This window comes from Seriola dumerili, unplaced genomic scaffold, assembly GCF_002260705.1.
Source record: "Seriola dumerili isolate Sdu_G_001 unplaced genomic scaffold, Sdu_1.0 BDQW01000017.1, whole genome shotgun sequence".
In the NCBI taxonomy this organism is placed as follows: Eukaryota; Metazoa; Chordata; class Actinopteri; order Carangiformes; family Carangidae; genus Seriola; species Seriola dumerili.
Genome location: NW_019174272.1, coordinates 8,976,084 through 9,001,510, shown reverse-complemented (window position 1 = coordinate 9,001,510; position 25,427 = coordinate 8,976,084). Strand labels below are relative to the sequence as shown.

Below are 25,427 nucleotides of genomic sequence, written 5' to 3'. Positions count from 1 at the left end.
TGCAAAACCTGCACACGCACACACATACATACATGCATACGAAAACACACCCACAGCTCTTTTTAGTCAGTGCAGATGACAGCAGACTGGGTCATTAAGGAGTCCACTCCTGTATACACCTGCTTTTAATCTGTTCAGTAACTCACTGTTCACTGTTATTGGCACTATGGACATCTGTTGACAAGCATCAGTAATAATCAGACCTTACTGATCATGGTTTCATTCTAACAGGAGAATGATGTTTATATCTCTTAAATTAGAGCATCAGGTTGTGTAATAACCAAACTGTTGCTGTTATGTAATCACACCACCAGTAGGATATGAGATTATTGTGTAAATATTGTCTCTATAATAATTACAGCCTGGATATGGCTGCAAGCACAACTTTATTTAAAATGTACTGGGTTCTACTTCTGGTCAGCCTCTTTCGCAGTGTGACAGAGTTTTTTCTGCTTACTCTGGGGCAAGTGGCTTTCTTATCTACCCGATCAAAAACATGGCTCTTGTTGCTGGCTTCCAGCAGCACAGATAGGGAGGTGTTTATTAGACACAGACGGGGGAACCCATGAATCCCACTCCCTTATAAACAGGACTACCCTGTCTGTGACCTGCAGACAAAGAGTGAGTAAATAAGCCAGGGATCCAATTGATGTTCCTCTGTAGCCTCTAGCATGTGTATGCATCTGTGTGCTGAAGGGAGAGTGGACTGACGCCGTGTCTACACCTCATCTCTGGACGATTTACTATGTTTGGCAGCAGGGAAAACACAAAAACTCAGTACGAGCCAAGTCATTAAGTTATTGGGAGTTAATTGTATATAATGTAACCCAGGGAAACACAATTTAAGATGTGCATGAAATACTGTATATGCATGCATACGAGCTTCATACTACATGCACCCTGCACACATTATTGATAGCAGGCAGACTGTAAGGCTGGATGGCCTCACAGGCTTCAGATCAGTGACAAACTCTGAGTACTTCACTTTTTGTCCCATGATCACACCAGTCATTCTATATGTGGTACAAACATCTGAGCCCACAAATGTGTCAAGGAACACATAAGTCAAAGCACTGCTTTACTGCAAGGCAACACCACACCTCCACCCCACCCCCCCAACACACACACACACACACACACACACACACACACACACACACACACACAAAATAAGCAAGATAATAAGCTGCCGTCTCATTAATGCGCTGCTTCTTCTCCCCAGTGCCATTTCCAAACATAGCAGTATGAGAGCATCCATCTGCAGCACCCACTCCAGCCTTCCAATTTACTGCCACTCACCTTTTTTTAATTCCATCAGCGTGATGATGAAAGCTGAGAGAGCATTATGGTCCTCGCCAGTGGTCAGACAGTGAGTGAACGAGTGCGAGCCTGCATCGGTCACACTGTCAGCCAGCCAAATGGGTTAGGACAGCAGAGAGGGGAAGCCAAGGCGGGGGCGGGCCGGGTCTGTAGTGCCATGGGTTGAGTGGCACAGACCCCTAGTGTTCCACAGAACACAACCACAGAGTAAACACCAAAAATTTCAGGGTGTGTTCATATGATCCACAGCAACAACATACAGTGTCCTATGTTTAGTACAGTGTAATACTTGCTGGGGTCAAATAGCATTTGCACATATATCCTAGTGTTTGTTTAAACCCAGTTGGCAGACCAGATGTTTGGTATAGTGTTGCATCGGGAGATTTACTGTAGTAACTGTATCCGAGATTTAAGAAGCATAATAAATGACTATCGCTTTACAATATACAGTACAAAGTAGGGGTGCAATTATTATTTTCATTATGAATTAATCTTGATTTATTTAGATTTGAACAATTAGTTCACAAATCAATTAGACAATTGGGGAGCATGCTCGAAAACATGGGGAACAATAAATTTGCCCAGAATACAGACGTTTCTAGAGCCAAAGGTGACACCTGCAAACTGCTTGCTTTGTCATATATTTCATTTACAATTATATAAAGCAGAGAAAAACAGCAGATCCCTCACATCCGAAAAGCTGGAATCAACAAATACTTGGCATTTTTTGCTTGATTATCTGAGGACAGTGGTTTTACAAAAACACATAAGCCTGCTGAGCTAATGACACATTTGATATTAAAAATAACTAGAATGACAAGAATTTGTAGAGACAGCAAGCAAAATAAAGCTTTTTGCCAACATATTTCTGTTTGGAACTTCAGTCCAGTCCATGACAGAGAGGTATTATAAACTGTTTGACGGGGCTCTTGCACGCTCGACTGAGGAGCACATACATGTAGAGTGCTGCAATAACAGGCCATCTGGTATCACCAGTCACCAGGCGCCTAACGCCATATGATCATACCACTTCCAAGACCATCTCGCCTTCAAAACACAGCAGCACTCATGACCCCCCTACTCCCAACTTACACCCAACCCCCATGGTAAATGCCCCCTGCACTGATGCACTCTCCACAGCCATTGACAGCTCATATGTTTCCGGTCATTGGCATTATACTTGTATGACCTCCACTCCCCAAACAATGCCACTCCTCATGCTCTAAATGTCTTCAAATATTGATCTGCACATCTTCAGCAGTCACAAAAGGGGAGCCTGAAGGAAAGGAATGGAAAAGAATACACAAGGACGGTCGAGTTGTCACACAAAAACACCCCCGCAGAAAAAAAATATGGAGAGAAGTTTGACGGCTTTTTAATTTCGGTAAGGAATCAAACAGCATCGGAGAGGGGGGAACGCTCAGTCGCTGCAGCTGAAAGCCCCGCTAGCTGTCAGGAATCTGGCAGTAACCCACAGTCTGAAGACAAGACCTTCTTTAGTCTTTGGCTGAATCACTGATGAATTATTTTGTTATTCAGACAGGTCCTTCTAGCTTGCGGAGGAAAAGTAAAGTCGGTGTTTTGATAGACCTTGGCAAGATGATGACTACTGGATTATTCATAATGTTTTCCTTTCTCCTTCACGACAAATCTGTTCTTCTATTTTTCATGAGCAGAAGATGCTATGGCCTCAGCAACTAAATTCGAAGGATTTGGGGCGCTACCCTGCTGGTGTAAAGTTCTAAAATAAAGACCAGTTTATATTTAACTCAGACGTGGTGTGGTGCAGGCTCCCCCACTAATTGAGGGCTATGCAGTAATCTGCAGTGGGCTAAAACTCATTTACTGTAAGCTCTGCTGCAGCGTTAAGATGGGGGTCAAGGCAGAGCAGCATCTCTCCCATCGTCCCTTTTTCTATACATTCTTCAGAGTATAAAAAGTGACTTTAAGCTGCTGGATACCCTGAGGGACATACAGAGTACAGTGTAGAGCATCACTGCTAAAAGCGGCAGCTGGAAAGGGTTCAAATGACAACTCCACTCTTCTTCGGTAGCGTTCTGGATCAACAGCCGTAACTGAGCAAAAGCAAAGAGAACGACAACCAAAACAACAGAAGTGACACTGAAATGGATCCATCTATGGCTTAAGTGTGACTTGGACACATGTTGACCACTCTTCTCCTTCAGCATTGCCAAAGCAGGTGCTTTCTAGCTGTGGAATGTGGAACGCTGAGTTGAAAAGGTCACGCCACGATGCCGGCCTGTTCTGAAGTATGCCCGCTATCTCAGTCTTACGGGGGGTCACAGTCTTTGACCCATTTTGGGATACATTTGGAGAGGACATGCTCTCAAGTTGTGGACATGCATTTCATCCCATTCACATAATCCAAGTCAACAGATTCCAACGGGCAACTTTGCCCTGTTTTTGATCCATCAATCCCCACTTGGAGTACAGCCTTCAAACTTATCAAAACCAAGGGATGGAAAGAACAAAAAGTGCGTAAGGGAGAAAAACGCCTTCTCTTTTTGGCAGAGGCTCCTCAAGTTATCGGGTGGCACTCATCCAGGGGGGGGGGGGCAAACTGTTAACATATTATTATCAGAGCAAGGTGGAGAGCTGACAGAATGTTTTTGTCTGCCAGACAGGGGTTTGGTAACTCCACCCCTCTCAGCCCAGCGGAGTATAGCGGCACTGATGAGAAGTTGACCTTATTCAATCAGATTTTCTTTCCTCCACTTTCTTACTTTCTTTTTGGATAGCTGTCTTCCTTTCTTGTGCATCTGAGCGCTGCCAAGCTCGGCGGGGAAAAGAGCGTTGTGATGGTGTAGGCTGCCTGTGGATGCGCTTCAAACACAGGGAACACATCCAATAATGTATGCACATCATGCCCTGGTACGTACACACCCACACAGACACAGTAACACACTCGCAAGAGCTAACAAAAGCACATTCCTGCGGTATCTGTGCAAGTGAAAGACAAAAGGGTTTAATGCCATGTCTCTCACACAACTGGCAACTACAGCTCAGGCAATAAATCCTGACCCAGGCCCATTCAGAGCCTCATAGGCGATGATCAGTGACAAACTTTCAATACTTCCCTGCTCGTCCCACGATCACAGCAGTCATTCTATAGGTGGTACGGACACATCTGAGCCCATGAATGTGTCAAGGAACTCATAAGTCATCGCACTGCTTTACTGCAAGGGAGCCCCCCAATACACACACACACACACACACACACACACACACACACACACACACACACACACACACAGGACCAACACTGACTCCTGGTCATGACTATTTACAGCATGAAATGGTCACTTAGTGGTGTAAGTACAGTCCTTACTGTATCTGATGTCATGCAGTAGCCTGTGCAAAGGCATGTACAGCGCACGCACACACACACACACACACACACACACACACACACACACACACACACTATCCTCCTGAAGGACATCGATTAATCTGAGAATCACTGCTCTCATATATTTAAAACCTTATGGGGGGGGGGAATGGACAATGAGTGAGGATATAAAAAATAGAGAAGCATGCAACAAAACCCAAGCAATCAGGATTCAATTAGGAGGAGGAGAAAGACGAGAAGTCAGACAGGCTGAAGATACGGTGAGAGGAGAGACAGGAGACCGGCAGGAACAGCAACACTAACCTGTTTCACTTCAGCAGGCATGGTCCAAAATCCCCCCTTCGTTCCCGAAAAAATAAAAACCTCCCGGGGATATGTGTGACAACTATTTCCACCTCTCTTAAAAGTTCTCCTTTCCCTCCTCTCCTCCTCTCGTCTCCTCACGCTTTCCTCGTCTATTTACGTTGAGTTTTCCCTCTGTGAGCGCAGAGGTAGCAGCTCAGACGCAAGCAGCCATCCCCTACTCAGCTGTGTCGAGCTGCACGGAGTTAGCGAGAGAAATACAGGAAGTGTGGCGCTGAGCCTTTCAAAATTAAATCTCGAAGACCACACATGTCGCTAGCTTTAATGATGTATACAAAATAAGGGTTAAATTTTAAACACCCAGGGGAAAAAAGCATTTACTATTCAAGTTGTAGGTTGAATCTACGTTGTTACAAGAAATGGTGCAAAGAGATATTTAGGTTATTGTTGTTTTCCAAGTCCCCAATCCAAAACAATTGTCCCACAAGCTAACCTAGCAAAACAAGATACACATTAAGGTACTTAAACATCATATAGTAGCCGCTGTAGTGGTTAACAGTACATGTAAGTAATACATTAAAGGGTTTGTTACAGCTTACAAATTTTACATGTCCGTTAAATACAGACAGTCATACAGTTAGAGACAGATTTTCTTAGGCATTGCTATTGCATTATTAACTTTTGTAACATAGAGAGTTTAAGCCCGGATTGTTCTCCTAAAACAGTGACATAATGCACCTTCTATTGGCCGTATTGGAGGTCACAAGTGATACACGCATTCATGATAAAGTAGTAGTTGTGTATTAATATTTAAGGATTACTAACAGTTGTTTCAAACAAATATGTGTTTTGCTATGACTTGACAAGAGGCATGTCCTCTAGAAAACAGTAGCTATAAGAATTTGGATTCATGACCAAACGCAGTACAGCTGAAAATTTCCAGCAGAAAGCTTGCATTTTTTCCCAGGGTATGAAAGCATAATGATTGACACGAGTTCCTTTTTTATGGGAATAGTAGGCTAATGCTTTTATTTTGAAACTAAAATCACTTTACATCCAGTGTAATTGTGGCTATCACAAGCAAGTTCGACACAGCTGAAAAAGGGACCCTGCTTTCTCCTTTGCAAAGATGCTCTATGGATGTATGGAATGGAGAGAGATGGGGGGGGGCAGATGAAGCCGTTGCCCCTACACAATCACCCCTCTCTAACATAAGCAGGAATCCAAGAAAAGGAATGGAGCTGAACTGAACTGCGCACACAGACAGACAGACAGACAGACAGACAGACACACACACACACACACACACACACACACACACACACACACACACACTCTCTCAACAAAAAAGTTAGCCAGGGAGAGAACAAAAACCTCCAGGGCTGGGAGAAAGGGGGGAAAGAGGAGGTGTGTTAACAGAGAGGAGGGTTCCCAGACAGGCAGCAGGAACTGTGTAGCAGCTCTCTCTCCTCCTCCTCCTCCCCTCTCTCTTTCTCTCTCTCTCTCTCTCTCTCTCCTCTCTCTCTCTCTCACACTCTCTCTCACACACACACACACACACACACACACACACACACACACACACACACACACACACACACTCTCCCTCTCTCTCTCTCTCCCTCTCATTGGGTCTATGTCTCTCGCTCTATCTCTGGCATCTTAGTGGGGTGGGACTAGCTCCCTCTATGCACTCCAGCTGCGTCTGTCTGTCAACCCGTCAACCCCTCCTCCTTGTTGGCATAGACAGAGAGAGACGACAAAAAAGAGGAGGAAGGCATGGGGGGACAGGGGCTCACATACAAAACAAAAGTTGCCCCTCCTAAAGCGAAGGCACCCCATACTCTGCAAATTTTTACACCCAATACACACACATGCACACACAGCTCCTTTTCTCCAGCTCTTTGTCCCAGTCCTCTCACTGCACTTGATATAAGGGAGGGGTGGGACGTACGTGAAAGAATTCACTTTCAAATATCTATGACTGTGACCAAGACTGAATAGGAATGTTAATCTAATAAAGTAGATGGAGGCTTAACTAAGGACAACTTTGAGCGAAGCCTGAACAGACAGGAGAGAGAAAAAGGATGACTGAACTAAAAACAGAAAACAGAGAAAGGAGAAATCCCAAACGGAGGGGAAATGGCTGAGGTTTTGCATTCCACAAGCTTGGCAGTACTATTTCGTCTCCCTGAATGTTACTGCTCCATTTGTTCTTAATGAAAGACCTGGCCCGCCATGCACCATTACATTTAGATCTATTTACTTTCAACAATATGATTAAGAATTCATCCAACCAACATTACCCTCAAAAAGTGGTTTAAAAAAAAATCTCGTAACTTCAGCTGTGGTGCATTCCTTTCTCTTGTGTGATTTGCAATATCACTTTCCATTTATGCCATTTAAGCGTTGAGTGAGTTTCATAACCTTGTTTAAAAATCCATTAAGTGCTCTGGAATACTCATAGAAGCAAAGGAGAAAAGAAGTATTACTCTTCCATTTTATCTATAAATCACGATAATTGTGATTTGCATGTGTCCAATTTATAGTTTAATGTTTTGTTTATTGTTTTACGAAACATTTGCAAAATTTCAATGCTAACACAAAACTATAAGTCTAGGCTAGCGGCTCTGCGATGCTATACTTAGGCATAGTGGTGCTTTGAACGTCCGCATGATAACAAACTTTCTGATGTCCACCTACTTGGTTTAGAATGCTAACCTGCGAACATTCGCTAATTAGCAGTAAACACAAAATACAAATGAGATGGATGGGAATGTCATTAATTTTGCTTGTATTTGGTAGTAAATCAAAGTCTTGGCTGGTCAAAAATTTAATTTTTGACATGATGATACGCTAGTCAGGGCATCACTAAGAGGTTTACAATCAATACTGAGGTGAGCATGAATAGCTACCAAATTTCATGCAATCCATCCAATATTTGTATGACATTTAAAACACAGACTGTATATACTACTACTCTGCTGTCCCCATCTTGGCAGCGCCTGACTCCCCCTATAACTCTCGACTAAACCAAAAATGGGCAAAAGGATGGGGCATGTGTGGAGCTGAGACTTAGGTGAATGCCGGTTTGTGGCAAGGATACGCTCATCCACCTGTCACTCAAAGTGACACACCAATTATGCATAACTTAAAGCCTTGATCAAATTTTTAAAATTATAAAGAAATTCACCCCAGTACAGTTGTCATTAAGGGGGAAATTAGCTGTGGAGACCAAAACCATTTTTTGCACAAGGCTGTATACATGTTTATTTAAGTGGCCATTTGAGGGGCTGCAATTTTTGGCACTTCTTCAGCCCCAGAGGTTGCCACTTGATTTAAAAATCAAGGAATCACCAAAGTCTGTAGGATTCATTCTCTGGGAACCCATGATAAATGTATGCACCAGACTTCATGGCAATCAATTTAACAGTTTTCATGACATAGTACAAAACCCCAAAAATGTCTAATGGTCAAATCTAAAGTCAAGGAGAAACAAATGACCCATAAATGTCTGAACCAAATTTCACGGCAGTCCATAGTTTGTGATATATTTCAGTGTAGACCAAAGCTGGAGATAAATGGGGACATTTCCATTCCTAGAACCACTTTGCTAGCATGACTTAAAAACACTATTGCTCTTTTCGTACACTGACAGGTACGACATACTGCTGTATGGGATTATCAATGAGCATTCAAGCAAATGTAGGAAATTGATAACTGGGGTCAAATTTGACAAGACGGGTCGGGGCAAATTAAATATCTAAAAAAAGTAGAGTATATTCAACATTTCATTTCAACTCAATTCCTGGAACGTCTTCATCATCACAGGTTGGTGATACATACTGTTTCCAGGAATGCCTGCTACTGTCAGACAAAAGCTCTATTCTCTAGAGTCTAGCCAACCCATGCCCGGACCTTGTAAAATAAATGTACATGGTGTATGAATAATCCAGGAGTTGTAATCAAAGCTCCTGAAGTCATCCGTACTCTGTCAGGGCGTATGGTGTGAAACAGATGGTAGAAAGGTTAATGTGCAGCAATAAGGTGCGCTTTGACAGCCAGACACCTCCAATGAAGCTGCATCTGTTAAAATCATGTTTTTGCCTCAGTTCAGGATGCCAGATGCAGAGAAAAACAGAGGAGCAAAAGCAGATACGGAAAGTAGATAGAAAAAGAACCAACTTGAAAATATATATGGTGTTTCATTACAAAAAGTAATGTTTTCATAATCTCTGGTCTCAAAGGAAACTTTAATGACATCTAATTCTGGAAAGTACTTCAAAAGCTTTTCCACTCTGCCAAGAATACATTTCTCGGGAAATACTACCTTGCCTTGAAACTTGAACAAAGTAAGTTCAACTAAATATCTCACTATAGAGCAGGTCTGCAAAAAATTTATTTAAAGATAACACTGACTTTGCTGCTCTGAATTCTTTACAGCAGTCACTGGACAGTGTAGAGACCTGATGACAAAAATAATGTATGTGTGAGAGTGCACAGGGCCAAGATGATTTGCTCTGCTACAGGCTGACTTCTGTTTATTCTAACAATGGCATGGCTTGCAAAAAAGCCCTTATCTAATGACTTTTACTATCATGTTTTATTTTCCCCTTGAAAAATGGCTACTCAGCGATGCAGGGGATTAGAGTCCAATCTATTGTGGGGTTTTTGTATTGCAAAAAGGCAATTTTCCCTTCATTTAGGAAAATAAAGCTCTATTTAAATGACATCACTTCAGATCAAAGGTCCATCTATTTTCTGTTATGTCCCAATACTGTAACTGCACAGCAACAGATTTGAAATACAACTGTAACAGGATTAGGCTTTTTCTACTTTTCCATCTTGTCGTGCGTAATTGGGACACTGACTGAGGCACAAACAACAGAATTTGAACCGGTTTGAGGCTGACATGCAGCAAATCGTCAACTTTTACACACAAATTTTCCCATCAACTTCACTTTAGATGAACATATCCTTTGGATTCGTAATGGAGTCTCTCGATTGGTTGTTCAAGAGTATGTGTAAAAATTAAAATACAAATTAAAGTAGTTGTTCCATGGCCTGATAACTTCCTTCCTGCTAAATTTCATGAGAAACTCCTCTTAGATTCTTGTTGGTCCAGCTAACTGTCGAAGTATAAATTGCCTATTAGAGGTAAGAATCCATTTCTCATATACCTCGTTTTCATAGCGGGGCATGTAAGAAATGGCCTGTGGTCCACAGCTTCTTGGTGGGTTTCAACTGGCTTCTTACATCAGCTGCATTTGTAATTATAATTCATCTAACGAATGCTTAAGTTTGTTTTTTTTCCACACATGGAATGTGTGCTCGGTATATTTGCCCTTATTCAGCACAGAATGATGGGCTTGAATGAGGCCCTCGGAGAAAGAGGACTGTCAGGAGTGGTGTCCATCTTTTCACACATTCCTGCACTATCACCATCATCCATTACAAAACAAGAATCACTTTCAGACACTTGGTGTGAGGCAGATCACATACCAGGCCCAACCTCTTTCCACTTCACCCTTTTCAAACAGGGCAACATACAAAGAAGGCCCCACAGTCTTGTTTCAGCTTAAGACAATTTGCATGATTTTTAGACCATAAGTGTGTGTGTGAGCAAATCTGTGACACAAAACAGCAAAGGTTTGCAGATTCCAGACTCTTTCATGTCCAGTCCTTTCACAGTCTGTCCAGCTACGTAGTGTGTCTCCACCTGAGGCAGTGCCAGGACTCATATAGTCAGTCAGTCAGAGTGCAAAGTCAATAGATACTGTGCATGTGTGGTTCTGACTTTATTACTATAATCTGATGGTGTACCAGCTGTAGACTGCTGTTGCCAAGGATTCACATGCTGATAACCACAATGATGCACACGGGTGGAAAAGTGACAGTTTACTAGCAAGAGGCTTGCTTCTGTTAGCATTAAGTATAATTGAGATTTTATGCTAATTCCAGGTAAACTGCCCACCTGAGAGTTACGGCGTCCCTTTCTGACTTAATTCATCTACTGTGTAGTTTGTGGGTCTTGAGGGGATTATTCCGTACTTCTGTGCTTCATTTGTCTGCTTTAGCTGTGTTTTTAAATCCAGGTTGAGTCACTTCTCAGGAATAGTTAATGAAACAACATGAACAACATGAAACAAAAGTCAATTTGTATTTTTTAATTAACATTAGATCCCAAGACCAGTTTAGATGATTGCATGTTTTTGCCGAGTAGCAATAAAGTCAATAAAAAGCACAGTTTTGCGCTTTAGACTGTGGAGGGCCGGGCTGAAACTCTTTGATTTGATTTACTTGGCAATACACTGAAAAATTCACATTGTGGTAACCTTTATTAAAGAACACACTGGGGTGAAATTGGAAAAGAAATGTTTAGCTCTAAGTCCCTTTTTGCCATTAAGCCATTTGTAGTCTTAAGGAATGCTCTATCCAATAAAGTGCAAATGTACTCCTGCAAACCTCCCAAAACAAGGCTCGGTGCGGCTTCTGGTCCTCATTTGATGACTATTTACATGCTTGTAAGTCATGTCGTAAAAATGTCGCACCAGTATGTTAAACTCATGAGGATAATTAAATCAAGGCTTTGAAGAACACCTCTAGCCCTACTACAAAGATCTGAAACTGTTTTCAATTTAGTTGTCTTTTTTTTCAGCTGAACAGGGTCAGCGTCCAGCCTTGTTTGGTTATCCTGCTGGACACTGGGAGGGGTGAGGTCACATTCCTCCGGTGGCACTGGTGTCCCGTGAAGGAGAGGGGCTTTATTTTAAACACATGGCCTATACAGTTTAGTCTCTGAACTTAACGACCGAGTCCAACAGCCTGTTTATACAACCATGGTCATCTTCAAGTACATACGTAGATTTCCATGCTCTCTCGAAACTTTCAGGCTGAGGCAGTGCCCTTCAAAGATATTTAGCCTGTCTGTTCACCTATGCGAGTACACAGAGAGGATGTGTGGTAAAGGGAATGGGAGCAGTTCTGAGATACCCCTCTCAGTGCTTTTAGTGAACGTAATGGTTTAATGGATTGTGATCAAATGGCAGGGAGGTGCACCAGGACAGGCATTACCAATGTTGGGGGCTGATTTGAAGGATGAAGGTTTGAGCCGCCTCAGTGGAATATAAATAGCACCACAGCACAAAAGGTTTTTCCACTGCTTTTCCCTTCAAACCTCCCTCTCTCTCCCTCTCCCTGTTCATCTGAATGAGAGGAATATGCACAGACCCAGCCTTGAGTAAAAATTCCTGTCCTTCCATGTCAGCCCTCGTACTGAGCCGGGGCACAAAAAGGACTTGCCCCCTTCCTTGAGCGGTAAGCAGTGTGATTCATGGGCCATCGACTCAAACTTGACTCCTAATGTTGAAAAAGGGATGAATAAAAGATTATCCGGAACATAAATAGAACACGCACTCTGCATTTTTACTTGTGGCTGAGCAATTTAGTGGGAAGAAGTCTTCACTACCCAAATGTATATTACATTTATTAGATTTGTAAATGGATCACATTGCCTCTTGAATCTTTTAGACCACTGGCACCCTTTCATCATGATTAAAATGTCATGGCAACCATTCTAATAGTTGCTGAGATATCAGCATCTTGCAGATTGGGAAGCAATGCTTTAGACTGTAAAGGAGGAATTGCACCTTCAACACTGAGATTGCTGGACAATATGCCCCTCCACCTTAACTACAGCACTGCTGCTCTATTTGTCTCATTTGCATCCGTCTCTAAAGATTATTTAAAAACACAAGTGGTAACATTTACAGCTGAAGATGTTGTCACATCCAGTTTACCAAGTAACCTTTAAACTGTGGTGAGACATGATTATGTGTTCCATATGGAAACATGGAAAGCAGACAGCAACATTATTAGAATTTAAATGTGACTTTTCTGCAGGCTGCACACACGAAACTAGAAAATGAGACGAAATAAGTGTAGGAGGACCACGGGAACAGTGTGGTATACAAAAATAAATAAAGGAGGCACTTTCACACAAATGTAATTAGGGTGTTTATGGGAGGCGAGAAGGTTCTTGATGGCACAGCGAGGGAAGAGGACAGGGGACAACAGAGGAAGGGAGGGGGTAAACTAAGGCTCATTGTTAGGCAGGTGATTTACGAGGGCACAGGAGCTCCCGGGCTCTGCCAGTGGAAGGATAGATCTTCTGTCGCTATTGCATCCTCAGCCCTTTGTATCCATTGTGCCTAGACAGGGCTGGGGGGCTGTGGGGATGAAAGTGGGTGGAGGGCGGCTGAAGCGATTGTTGGTTGAGTACTGTGGTGCCATTGCAGGGCTGGGGCCTGTACATCTTCACCACAGACAGAAGCACAGATCAAAGGCTGCACTGTTCCCTCTCTCTAAAGCTCACAAGCCTTTGAAAACTTCCCAAAACATTTTCACAAGGGATGGTATGCCTCTGCTAGATGCCTGTTGAATATAACATCTGAATACCAAACACCAACATTTTATGAAATCCACAGTGTGAGAAATTATCCTGAGTCTCCTTTTCAATGAAGCTGGGTGATTGTATGCGCCACGAGATGGAATCTATGCATGTGCTGGGCAACGGCCGCAGGTAAATAGATTAGGCGTCTGGTGTATATGAAATGAGGTCACCTTCTCCCTTAACTCCAGACAGACGTGGTTGTCTGAGTGCTGTCTGCCTTTCCCCACACATTGAACTGTCACCATGAACCACTTGACCTTTCAGAGCCTTGGCGATAACACTCCTTCAGGCAAAAATCAATTACCATGGGGAAAATGAAGAAACGGTATGATCTTAGCATGTAAGCGGTCACATGTTGGGGCTCTCGATGAATGCGGATTGCGAGGCACCTCAATCCGTGTCACTGAATCTCTGCTGATAATTTCATCAAGAAAGCTAATGGAGTGTCCAAAAGCATTGTTCCGCTTTTTCCTCTAAGGACAGTGCAGCATAAACACTCTAATTCTCCAATTCATAAAGTTATATTGAAGTGAAAAAGGATCAGAATTCAATTAGTAAAGTCTTATAAAGTAGGCCAATACTGTTTAAAAGAACCTCACCCACACACATTGTTCCAATACAATGGTCAAAGAGATCTACATTTTTATACCCTGTGTTAACATCATGCAGGGCAAAAACAAAAACCATGAAATAATATTTGAAACACAGTATCCTTTAATCCTATTCAGTTCATGTGCTCTCTAGCTGAGCAGTTTGACCTGTGTTAATATCAGAAAGTGACTTATTTTTTAAGGACTATTATTTCATCAAAGAAAACAACATAAAATTCCTGAAAAGTTTGAACCATACTCTCAAATTTTCTTTTTGGTTCAACAAGGCCAAGAGTCTACAGCCACGCCAGCAGTTCTGTGAAGCTGTACCTTGGCACAGTGGTGCTTTGAGTTAAATGCTAATATCAGCATGCTAAAATGCTCACAGTGAAAATGTTACCATGCATGACATTTGGAAGGTAATGTTTGTATGCCCAGTACATTTCTTGGTAACAACTGTTTAAAGGAACCTTATCAAAAACGTTTCAATGTTATGGGTGGTGTAGGCTACAGAATATTAATATTAGCTGATTAATCACTATCATATTTTTAAAACTCATCAAATATCAATATTGATATCAGCTTAAAAAATCCTGTATCACTTGGGCTACAGTATCAAAAGTCATGGATCATCAGTCACTGGACTTCATAACCTGGGAACGGTGCAGATATGGACATGGAAATCCATCCAATGGTTGTCAAGATATTTCACTAAAACACAAAAATGTCAGCCTTGTGGTGGTGCTAAAGGAAAAGTCAAGGGATCATGAAAGTCTCTAGGTTTCATCCTCTGGGGACCATGAATATCTGGACCAAATAACATGGCAATCCTTCTGATAGTTGTTGACCTATTTCAGTCCGGATCAACGCTGCCACAGAGCCACACTGCTACAGTGGCTAAAACTCCTCCCTATTATGCAAAATTTTTATGTTCACATGAACATTAGCCAGAAGATTTGTCACCAAACTCAACATCTAGCAAGGCCACAAATCTCCTTGACTTTAAATTTGAGGAGGAAATGACTGCTATATTTCCACATAACACTGTCAAACCATCACTGTATGATTTATTTGAGTCATTTGGCTGCTGTCCAGCACCGTGCCTCGCTCTACATCCAGGCTGCACTGGATAGCAGAGCCTGCTGTGTTAAAACCAACAAGCTGGGCTTTGGCGGCGTCGAGCATCTCAGTGCACTGTTTGAAGTGAGTGATCATACAGAGCTGTGCTGATGTGTGTGAAGTAACCTGCACCAATCTCAAATGATGGAGGCAGATAAAAGTGTTAGCTGCCCGCTGATGATTATACCCAAGCTGTTCCAAGGTGAGCACTGTGCAGCAGAGCGCTATCTGGATCAGTAGCTTATCGCTCTCATCAGGTGCCTACTTGCAGCTGATTTCTTGGTCCTCTTTCTCATTTGTGATCCCAATTTTAAACAATGGCGGCCCTCACTGAGTCTCTGCCCTGGGGTTATGAATCTCAACCCGAAGTTACTGATCCACGGTCTATTTTAATCCATCATGCAACCTGGGGACTGTGGGTGAATGTGTTGCGGGGAAACTAAGCAAAGAGGAGATCAACCTGATGCATCCCTCAACGCTCTTACCACCTCATTATGTGAATGGAGTGAACGGTACGGTTATCTGTGAGTCTGATCTGTGAGTGATAGTGTTAGAAAGCAGGTTAATTCATTGCCTGCCTAGTAAATCATTGACTACTTTATGAAAAGTGGAGGGTTTTTCTCTCTCTTAAACATACACACATTAGCATGTGAAGGCGGTTGATTACCGGACCCTGTTGTTGGTGAGGGGATGTCAGGTTCACTTTACTGTACCATACTTTTCACTGCATCCTCTTCATTTTCTCTTCATGAAGCCACATTGACCCTTTGAAAATGAACACTGACACCGGCTGTTAACAAAATGTGACTGCAGGCAAATACAACCGCAAGGCAAATGTAGACAAAACAGTTCCATCACTTTAGGTCTTGCTCTATCAATAACACATGAGATCGCCTCCTTTACAGTGATTAAACATGATGTGTCTAAGTGCTACAGGTGCTTCATCACCAAATTGTGCTTTCAGATTCTTGTTAGTAAAACATGTGTACAGTCTGACAAGGTTTCTTTAAAGAAGTGATCATACCCAAGAGTAAAAATGAGAATATCAGCACAACAGAAACACATGCATCAGTCAGCCCCTCAAAGGCTGAAAATAATCCCAATAATAAGATGTTATGTTGCCTGACCTTGGGAGTTGCTAACAGAGGAAGCATTAACTGTAACATTTTCCCTCAGCATCCAACAGTTTGAAGTGTGTAAATCAATGGGTTGTTGTGACTGCTGACATTTTTAGGGGATTACAGCTGTCTCATTTCTACATCTTACATTTCCTGCTCCTGCAGAGTCAGCCAGCATTGACAGGAGCCCAGGCCAGGACTCTAATATCCCCCAGACACTGGCCAGTGCTGGGCGAAAGGCCACATCCAATCAACAGCACCACAAGACAATATCAAAGACCAGTGGGCGAAAGGAGATGGGATTGGATGGCAAGCAGTGGCGAAGAAGGAGGGAGGTGAAGGAAGACGGAATGAGAGGTTGAATCTCATCAGCTCCCTTTTAAAGATGAGTCACCACAGAGCAGATTATTGCACAACATCCAGAACAGTGGATTCAGACAATGTGAACAAGCGTCCCAAATCACAGAGAAATTGAACAGAGAGATTATTGAGTTCCACCAGTGATGAAAAGCAATGACCGTGAGCAAACATGACGATGAGATGGGCTTGCTCAGATGGAAGGAGGAAGCAGGAGAGGCAAGTGTCACTTTAGACAGGGAAACAGGGAGGCAGACGCATGGTAGGTCAAGTTGGCGGTTGGAAAGAGAAAAACAAGGGGTGGTTGGCCAGCATGCCGGCATCATTTACCTGCATCACCACCTGCTGCCATGCTAGCGGTTGGCTGGTAGTGGGGTTGGGAGGGAGGTTGGCACGCTCTAGCTGCAAGGTGACGTTGCGACGCTCCTCCTCGAGGGCTCGGGTCAGCTGCTCAAAACGTGCCTCCTGCTCTTTCACTGAGGCCAGGATGCTGGCGGCCGAGCGAACGTCATAGTCCTCCATGTCCAGTGTTGGTCGCAGTTGTACAGATCTTCCAAGTCGGGAAGGGAGGGAAGAGAAGGGGGAGGAGCAGGGGGCACCAGGTCATTAAAGACACCCAGACCCAACAAGCTGGGTGAGTGGCATCAACAGGCTGACGCATGCCTCAAATTCAAAGTCAAATACAAGACTTACTTATTGGCCGAGATAGGACATTGACGATTTGGCATACAGCACAAGCTTTAAATGATCATCATGAACAAAAGACCAACATGACACATTAAAATGGAACAAGTAAAATGGCTGACTGGATGACTGGGGAGGCAGCGTCATAGTATGCAGAGTCTATCTGTTACAATCAAATCTGTTTAATTTAGACTGGTTTCTTGAGCCAATTCCCTGAAGGGACAAGCTAAAATTCTTCCCACAAAGGATGACTGCAAGCCCAGCATAGCAAAGACAATAACCAGGATGCTCTGCTGGGTGCTAATTACGACTTTGCTTTCAGAAGTTTGAGGCTGTCTTGTAATCAAGACAATCATGGCACCACAGATAAAACTCTATACAGCTTCCTTAGAACATCAGCATTGCAAAATGAAAACATGATCCACCAATTCCAAGTACAACAGAGGGAATGAAACAGCACGGTGCACAGTCACAAAATACAAAGATTCTTGTTTCTTCACATCCAAAAGGGGGAAAGAAATGATTGCATCCCTACAAATGAACAATCACAGCCGGCATGGAGGAATGGCACTGTCATTGGATATAGTCATGCACAGAGCCATGATGCATTCTGACACACAAGTACTTTTGCGGGCACAAATCCAACACATGCAAGCTTCCCACAGCTGCCCATACATACACCAAGGCCTGGTATCACAAACACATACTGTCTATCATAAACAATTATGATTTCTGCAGGTGCAAAGCACAGTGCGCATCACTCTCACACACACCCTGATATCCATAACTGATGGTGGCATGATATCGAGAGGGTTGACGGCACAATAACAAATGGGATTGGAAATACCAATCGACTGTAATACACACCGAGTAGATAACCAGGCTGAGAGGTGTTAGAAAACAGACATCCCCCACTCTAACAGAAGCAGAGGGGTGAGACAGCGAGTAGAACAGAGAGCTGGGGGAGAAGGGGAAGAAAAACAAAGGGAAGACAAAAAGAGAAAAAGACAGAGGTTAAACGAGAAATGAAAAGCAACTAACAGCATATGGTCCTTCTGCCTGAGTTGTATTTGACTTCATCAACCAAAATCTTATGAAAAGGTACAAAAAGTAAAAGCGAAAATTGGCACAGTATCATTCATGTACATTTTGAAATAAATCTCTATAATGTTTTTTCACTGTTTTTATAAATCTTTATTTCTCAAGGTACAGGTCTATTTTCTAGGCTGGATCATCACTCCAGCATAGTGGAAAGCTATCCCAGGGCCCCAGACCCCAAGAATCCCAAAAATCTCAAGTTTGCTGTGTGTCAGTTGAGTATGGGTCATTCGATTAATCATATTAGTGGAGATGAATGTAGATTTTGGACGATTCTGCGAAACTCTAATCACAATATCTGTGCGTGGCAACCACAGCATGGTTAAGGTTTAGGAAAGTGGTCAGTTTTTTACCTGGTCACTACAAATAAACTAGTGCTATGGTTAAAGTTAAGCAACTAAAACACTTGGTTAAGGTGAGGAACCAGGTATGGTTATGATTAAAGAAAAGCAAACATGCATTAATGTAATACAACCTCCGCAGTCTCCAGCATGAAAGTTGGCTACACTACATCCACCACCCTGACCAACATGCTCACTTTTTGCCTCTCTGTATAAAGGGCACATTACTTCCTGCACTGGCACTGAAAAAAATAGGACACAGGGCCAGACTGGGGATGCCACAATCAGGTGTGTTTGCTGCCGGTACTGATACCGATCATCTACGAGTGAGATTGGCTGAAGCTGATCCCAATCATTTTTGGTATGCATTGCAGATGCCATATGTGATATCAGTCTCACACACTTTGTAAAAGTTCCACACGGCTGACATGTTGTTTTGTTTTGGCAGTCTGTCGCACGCAAGAACATTGAACAAGGTGGGAGGCGGAACTACACTACACAGCATACAGTGCTTCTCTCAGCCACAGACACTGGAGTATTTACCACAGGTGATCAGTTTTAAGGTGATCCGTAACTAGAATCAATAATTCCGATCTACCGATCAAATATTTTTAATGAAAATCACCCAATCATGATTTGCCTAGGCCAGACTGTATTGTTTTATATGCAGTTAAAACATTTGTAAATTTGTTTATGTGTAAAAGGCAGGATACTGCACAACGAAGCTGGGGGTCGGGGGTCAGCAGGGGCCCACGGTTGATTTTTGCCCCAGAGCCCTGAAGCAGGCAAATCAGGCGTTGTCGAGTTTAGACACCATTTCAACTTTTTATAAGAGACATTTTTCCCATGTATAGCACAAACTATCCTTTGGTATGTGGATGTGACATAATGTTGTGGCCTTGGACTGGACTGTTAAAGAGAGAGAAGTTTGTCAAGACATTTGTCAAGCAATAAGCTGAAGAAAAATCACAACAGTGCAGCAGCCAACATGTCATTGCGGGATCAACACAGGAGCATCACATAATAACACTGCTGTCAGATGAATCCTTGTGTCCAAAATGTCTCAGATACAGAGATTAGAAATTAGGGCTTTAAAAACAGAGTACTTATTCAGGCAGCAGAAGGTTAAACGAGAAGGTACCTTACAAAAACCAAGACATGGCTCTGACTCAAGAGGCACATTATATCAAAGTATTCTGGGTATTACTTTGCTGATCTCGCCATTGAAAAAGACAAAGAACGAGGACGGGTGGTTTGACTCAGGATGATCAATGCAGATGCAACAATTAGAATCTCAAACAGGTCGAATTACAGAAACAGTGTGTGTGTGCGCATAAACAGGGTTCATTCTTCACTATAGGACCTGGTGAGTTGTGAGGCTCTTATTCCCTTTGAAGTGCACAATCCCTCTTTGATGTTTGTTGCGTGCTGATCATTTATTTATCTGGAGTGGAGTCTCGTCTGACACGACTCTTCCTTCACTCTTCCTCACAAAGCAATACACCTCGAGGAGCCTGTGTTTTCAAAGTTAAACTCCACATCTATGTGAATGAAAGAAAAAAGTTCCTTTTGTTTCTTTCCCCTTATATGGGAACAAGGTCTCTTATAGCTTAGCCATTTTTTATTATTATTTTCAGCTCTACCATTTTGAAACGCTGCTCTCACTACTGGCAAGTTTACAGTCATCAGCTGGTAATTCAGTTTCAAAATGGAAACCGTGCTGGGTAATGACTCCTCGCAAAAATAGCATCCTTGTCTATTTTCAAGGCTCCACTACTTGAGATAACTGACAGCAATAGGGTGTTATAAGCCATGTTGATTGGACATACTTGATGACGGACTCCAATGATTCACACTCCTAGAGGGTTGGGGGGCAACGTAGCCATTGCTTCCTGAGTCATAAAGGGAATAATATGGCAGGCATGTCAACCACGCCCCACAGCTTATCATTAAACACCAACTTCTGGGCCTACTTAAAATAACCCAGAATGCACAGGGAGGGGCATCTGAAGAATTCCCCTCTGCCACCATGACAGCCTTGGTTTTTTTAAAGCTTTGGTTCAGCAGATGTTTTTTGGTGGCCTGGGTCAGAGGGGAAAAACACAGCAAAGGTCTGCATGTTTAACCCCATCCTTAATTACACACGCCCTTGTTAGTGATGGAAATATATTTGAAAAACAACTCTATGGCCAGGAGTGTCATTTGTGGATGCCACTATTGGGGGTTTATGAGCGGAGAGGATGATGACTAATCAAAGAGATGAGATTTAAAAAAAAAAAAAAAAAAAGGGAAAATGTTTAATTAAATCCACAAAGGGATGTGTGTTAGATTTTACTATTCTTAAGGCGTAAACATTTTTAATTAAAAGGAAAAACAGGCTCATATTCCATGAGTGAGTTGATGCGGCAGCTCACTACAAGCTTCACTTGTGCTGTTTTAAGGCTTTTCCTCAAGGATAAATGCACTTCAGCAGAAACCCACTGTTCTAAAAATAGCCCAGTAATAAATATATCCACGCGCACGCAGCCACAATTTTGAGAGTGGATCAGCAGATGAGATGCAGCGGTCGCTCACTTCAAAGGCTTGCTGGAAAATCCTGGAATAAATCCTTGGCACCTATTCATCAGGTCTGTTGGATTCTCGTAAAACAAATCTTTCAATGACAAGGCCCTCTCTGGAGTAAACTGGAAAATATTTAGCTGATGTTATTCTCAAGAACAGTTTTAAATGAATTGAAAGTCTGATTTTTTGACTACAAGACACTACAACTAAATCACAAAAATAGGGCTTCAAGGGAGAATAATATCATTGTCTGTCTGAACTGAAACCTTGGTGATTCCCTCATTGCCAAGATGAAATTTCTGTTTTGTGTGCATGGAAACATTTCTGCCTTTAGAGGCATACAAGAACTGTGACCAGAGCAAGCTGGAATGACAAGATCTGATCTTTTGCCCCTCTTATTCCTTTGGAATCCTCTTGTGAGAAGCATCACAAACTGGGGCAGTTGGCATGAGTGTGCAGTCGACTGACATTATACAACAGATTTCATGGCTGGTGATGTTGTAGTCCAGCAGTTTCCTCTCACTGCCATTTGAAATCACCAATGTGGAAAGTTGCCAAGTGCAGCTTTGGCCGCAAAGCCACCCTGCATCTGCATAAAGAACCTGTCATTCCACTGAGGACTTGGTGTTAAATTTTTCATGCTTTACAGCCTATGGGAGTTTTGTGAGTTTACAAAGAGTCAATACCCTGTGGAGAAAGCCATACTGTACATCTCAATAATCAGAGCTTAAAGCAATATCTCCATATCTTGAGAAATATGTCGATGTCGATGCCGATGTCGGTCACATTCCCGATTGGCCAGATGGGCTTCACTGGATATAACTTTTGTCATGTGCTTACGTGGACTTTGTGTTGGAGTCGTTTGTTGACACAGACTCCATAGCTAGTGTTGCACACTGTTGGTGCTGTAGGGAAGTGGAAGAGCGGCACTGAAGCAAGGCACCCAGGGAGCGAGCATAAACATCACATCATCCGAAAAATTCATCCTGTGTCCTTTACATAGAAATCAGTCCACATGCTGCTCTTAGCAACTGTAAAATTTGAGGCAGGTCTCATTTTTTAAGTTATGTTACAATCTGTTCACATTTGGCAATAGAAATGGGATTAGTACATATAAATTGTTTCACATTCTTACATATACTACCCTTAAACAACGACCTATCAAGTGTGAGTTCCCCCTCTTTTGCCAGTCTTCCTGTTTGGATAGACATGTGAGTTGTACCATTCATCTTATCCATCTTTCAGCAGAAAGCAAATTAGCGTATCTTGCAAAATGTCTAACTATTCATTTAACTATTTTCTTATTTCAGAAATGAAACCAGAGATAGATTAAATCTGTATCTACTGGGGAGGCTGCTCAGAGCAGAGGCAGCATGTGGTGCGAGTCTTGAGGGGTTTGGTTAGGGGGTTATTAAGGGGATAGGGGAACAGATTGGGAGGTAAAGGATGAGGATAATTGAGTGTGACCATCAGCGCCTGATATTAAGTTAGAAACATTCACCTGATTAGGGACTATGTGGGTGGTGGGGTCCTTCCTTCCCCCTCACCACCAATTTGCCCCTTTCTAGAGACTGTAATTGTAGCTCAAATTAATTCCTTGTCTAAACCCATCTGAGGATGCAGCTCTCAGTGGCACAATTGGGTACTTAAAAACACCTGCTCCTCCTACTGTGTGTGTGTGTGTGTGTGTGTGTGTGTGTGTGTGTGTGTGTGTGTGTGTGTGTGTGTGTGTGTGGTGGAGGGGGCAGTCTTCAATCTACCTACTTTTGTGGTTGATGATAATACATTCATACAATCAGAAAACTGGCAATAACAGGGCGAATTGCTCCACCTTAAACTGACATTTCACAGTCACTAATTTCAGGCTCTCCTTAGCTAAGCTGTCCAATATGTCTAAACCCTGAGTGACTGACAGGTAAGTGATTCATCATAATGACAGTCTGCTGTGTTGGGAATTTCTGCACACCAACAGAAGAGTTTTGTGCCTCTTCAAAAGTGCTACTCATGAGCATGAAAGTCAGTTTGAATTAGTCCTACTTGTGAAGAAAAACAAAGCTTTTACTCAGCACCGGAAGGCAGACTTGACAATTGCACGTAATGACGTAAGTGTTTCCAATTTTAAAAATGTTTTCAGGGGTGTGCCTGTAGCAAATTAAAGCCAAGCCCTCACCTGTCTTTGAAAGAACACCATGTGTTTCATTAATCAGTTAACTTTTTTAAGAAAATGAAACACAATTCACAATTGGTGTAAGTGGCAGGTAAAATCACCAATTTCAGGCAAACTACCATTTAATGAATGGTTACTGGAAGATGATTGTCATTTCAAATAAATATCTAACATTCAAATAAGTAGAACTCGGCCGATGCAGTAAGTGACAAAAGTTTTAAAAAGATGCAACAGAACATAAAAAAAAAGAAAAAGAAATGCAGTGTCGCCAGGAATGATCCTCCCTCCAATTTAGGATTCCAGTCGTTGTTGCTTTGAGGAACATTAAAGTGAGTGTTAATGCCCAGAGGGGTATTGCTGAGTGATGCCAGGATAAGCAAAGCTTAGCGAGGTGCGTGGAGTCCATGGCTGATCACTTTCACAGCTCGACGAAAAGAAATGCAGCTGTTGTTTACCATCCATATTTTATTTCATCCTTTTCCTTTGAACCCCCTCGCTATGTGAAGGATTTCAGGCTGGAAAATACTAACAAGCACACACACACACACACACACACACAACTACATACACGAAATACTTTTTAAGGCAAATACATGTCTTTGTTACTCTCTTTGAAGGGACAGAACAGTTCATAAAGGACTCATACACTTTATCACAACAAAAACATGCTACAAAATACTGTATATGGGATGTGCAAAGCTTCTAAAATCAGTAATCTGTTTTAAATGCTTTCTCTTTCATCCCAAATTTTAAAACTGCATTGCATTACGGGGTTTTACTCTGATTCTTGAATAGGGTCTATAGACCCCCCTTTAAATCCTACGTTACAAGCAGCCAGAAACAAGGAGTTCAAGGTTCAGAGTCAAGAAGCATTTACACATTTATGAGATAAAAGTCAGTTCTTGACTCTGAGGCCAAGTGAAACTAAAAGAAGCAAAAAAAAAGTTTTCCTTGAACACTGAATGCAGCTTTGATAGACATGAACATCAGTCTGTATTTCAATTAGTCTGAATACACTCCATATATATACATATATGCAAAGAGTAGTGGGTCTGTAAGACAACCAAATTGCAATTAAGTATCTCAGGTTGTGACAGACTTCAAACACTCAATTACACAGTTGAGTCTGTCTTTAGAAACTGGACCAGAACTAACGTCCTCTCCTGCTCATCTCTAAAACATGCTAAAATCTGTGAAGAGAACTAAAACTGCTTTACAACTGACATTTACCTCAGCTGATATAACTGTGTGAATTATTGAAATGAGAGCACATTTCCTGGAGGAAAAAGCTCTTGAATGTATTGAAATAAAAATCATACAAGGCACCTCAGCGACAAAGTGAAGTGAAGCTCCCTCAAGGAGAGATAACAGAGAAAGTGAAGTCTTGAATTTTCAAACTGAAAAAAAAAATTGTCGGGGATGTAGAAATGTAATTACTGCAATGATGAGCTGAACAAAGTGATTAAAGGAGGCTGGAGGTGTAGAGAGAGGGGTGGGGGTACCTTTGATGTCGGTGAGTGCCGTCAGACCACAAGTAGACTGAGGACAGGCGTAGCTCTGTTAGAGTCGACTCGTTTGTTCAGTCCGCCAGGGGAGATCTGTGGATAAAAAACAAGGCAGTGGAAAATAAGTAGTCAGCCAACTCACTGACAGTGCATTGTTTATATAGAGCTCTAACGTAATGTAGAGACACTTGTACAGTACAATCACAGCAGGTTCACAACTGTAATCTGCTCTACTCTCAACCATAGAACACTCTCAGGAGCTCCTGGTAACGCTCCATCCTCCACTGCAAATCTCAGTTTTGTTGTGCCACAACTTAGTTTCAGGACCACTACTGTTTTCTGTTGGTGTTCATTTTTTAATTTTTAATGCTAATGACACTCAGCTGATTGAGAGATGAGATTAAGGGTCCTATCGTACACCCAGTGTAAAGTGGCGCAAAA

General features: G+C 42.3%; 1 protein-coding gene across 6 annotated transcripts in view; it reads right to left on the bottom strand.

The window, feature by feature from the left end:
* Positions 1-25,054, bottom strand: part of arvcf (ARVCF, delta catenin family member) — a 135,715-nt gene extending 110,661 nt beyond the window's left edge. For 4 of the 6 annotated variants that reach the window (XM_022751846.1, XM_022751871.1, XM_022751862.1 and 1 more), the window contains exon 1: positions 16,960-17,151. In XM_022751846.1, coding sequence (XP_022607567.1) covers positions 16,960-17,151 — 192 coding nt within the window. Of the gene's footprint in view, positions 1-4,993; positions 5,218-16,959; positions 17,152-24,983 lie in introns of those variants that run through there. The other 2 variants (XM_022751889.1, XM_022751880.1) reach the window with 2 other exon arrangements.
* Between the last annotated feature and the right edge of the window lie 373 nt (positions 25,055-25,427).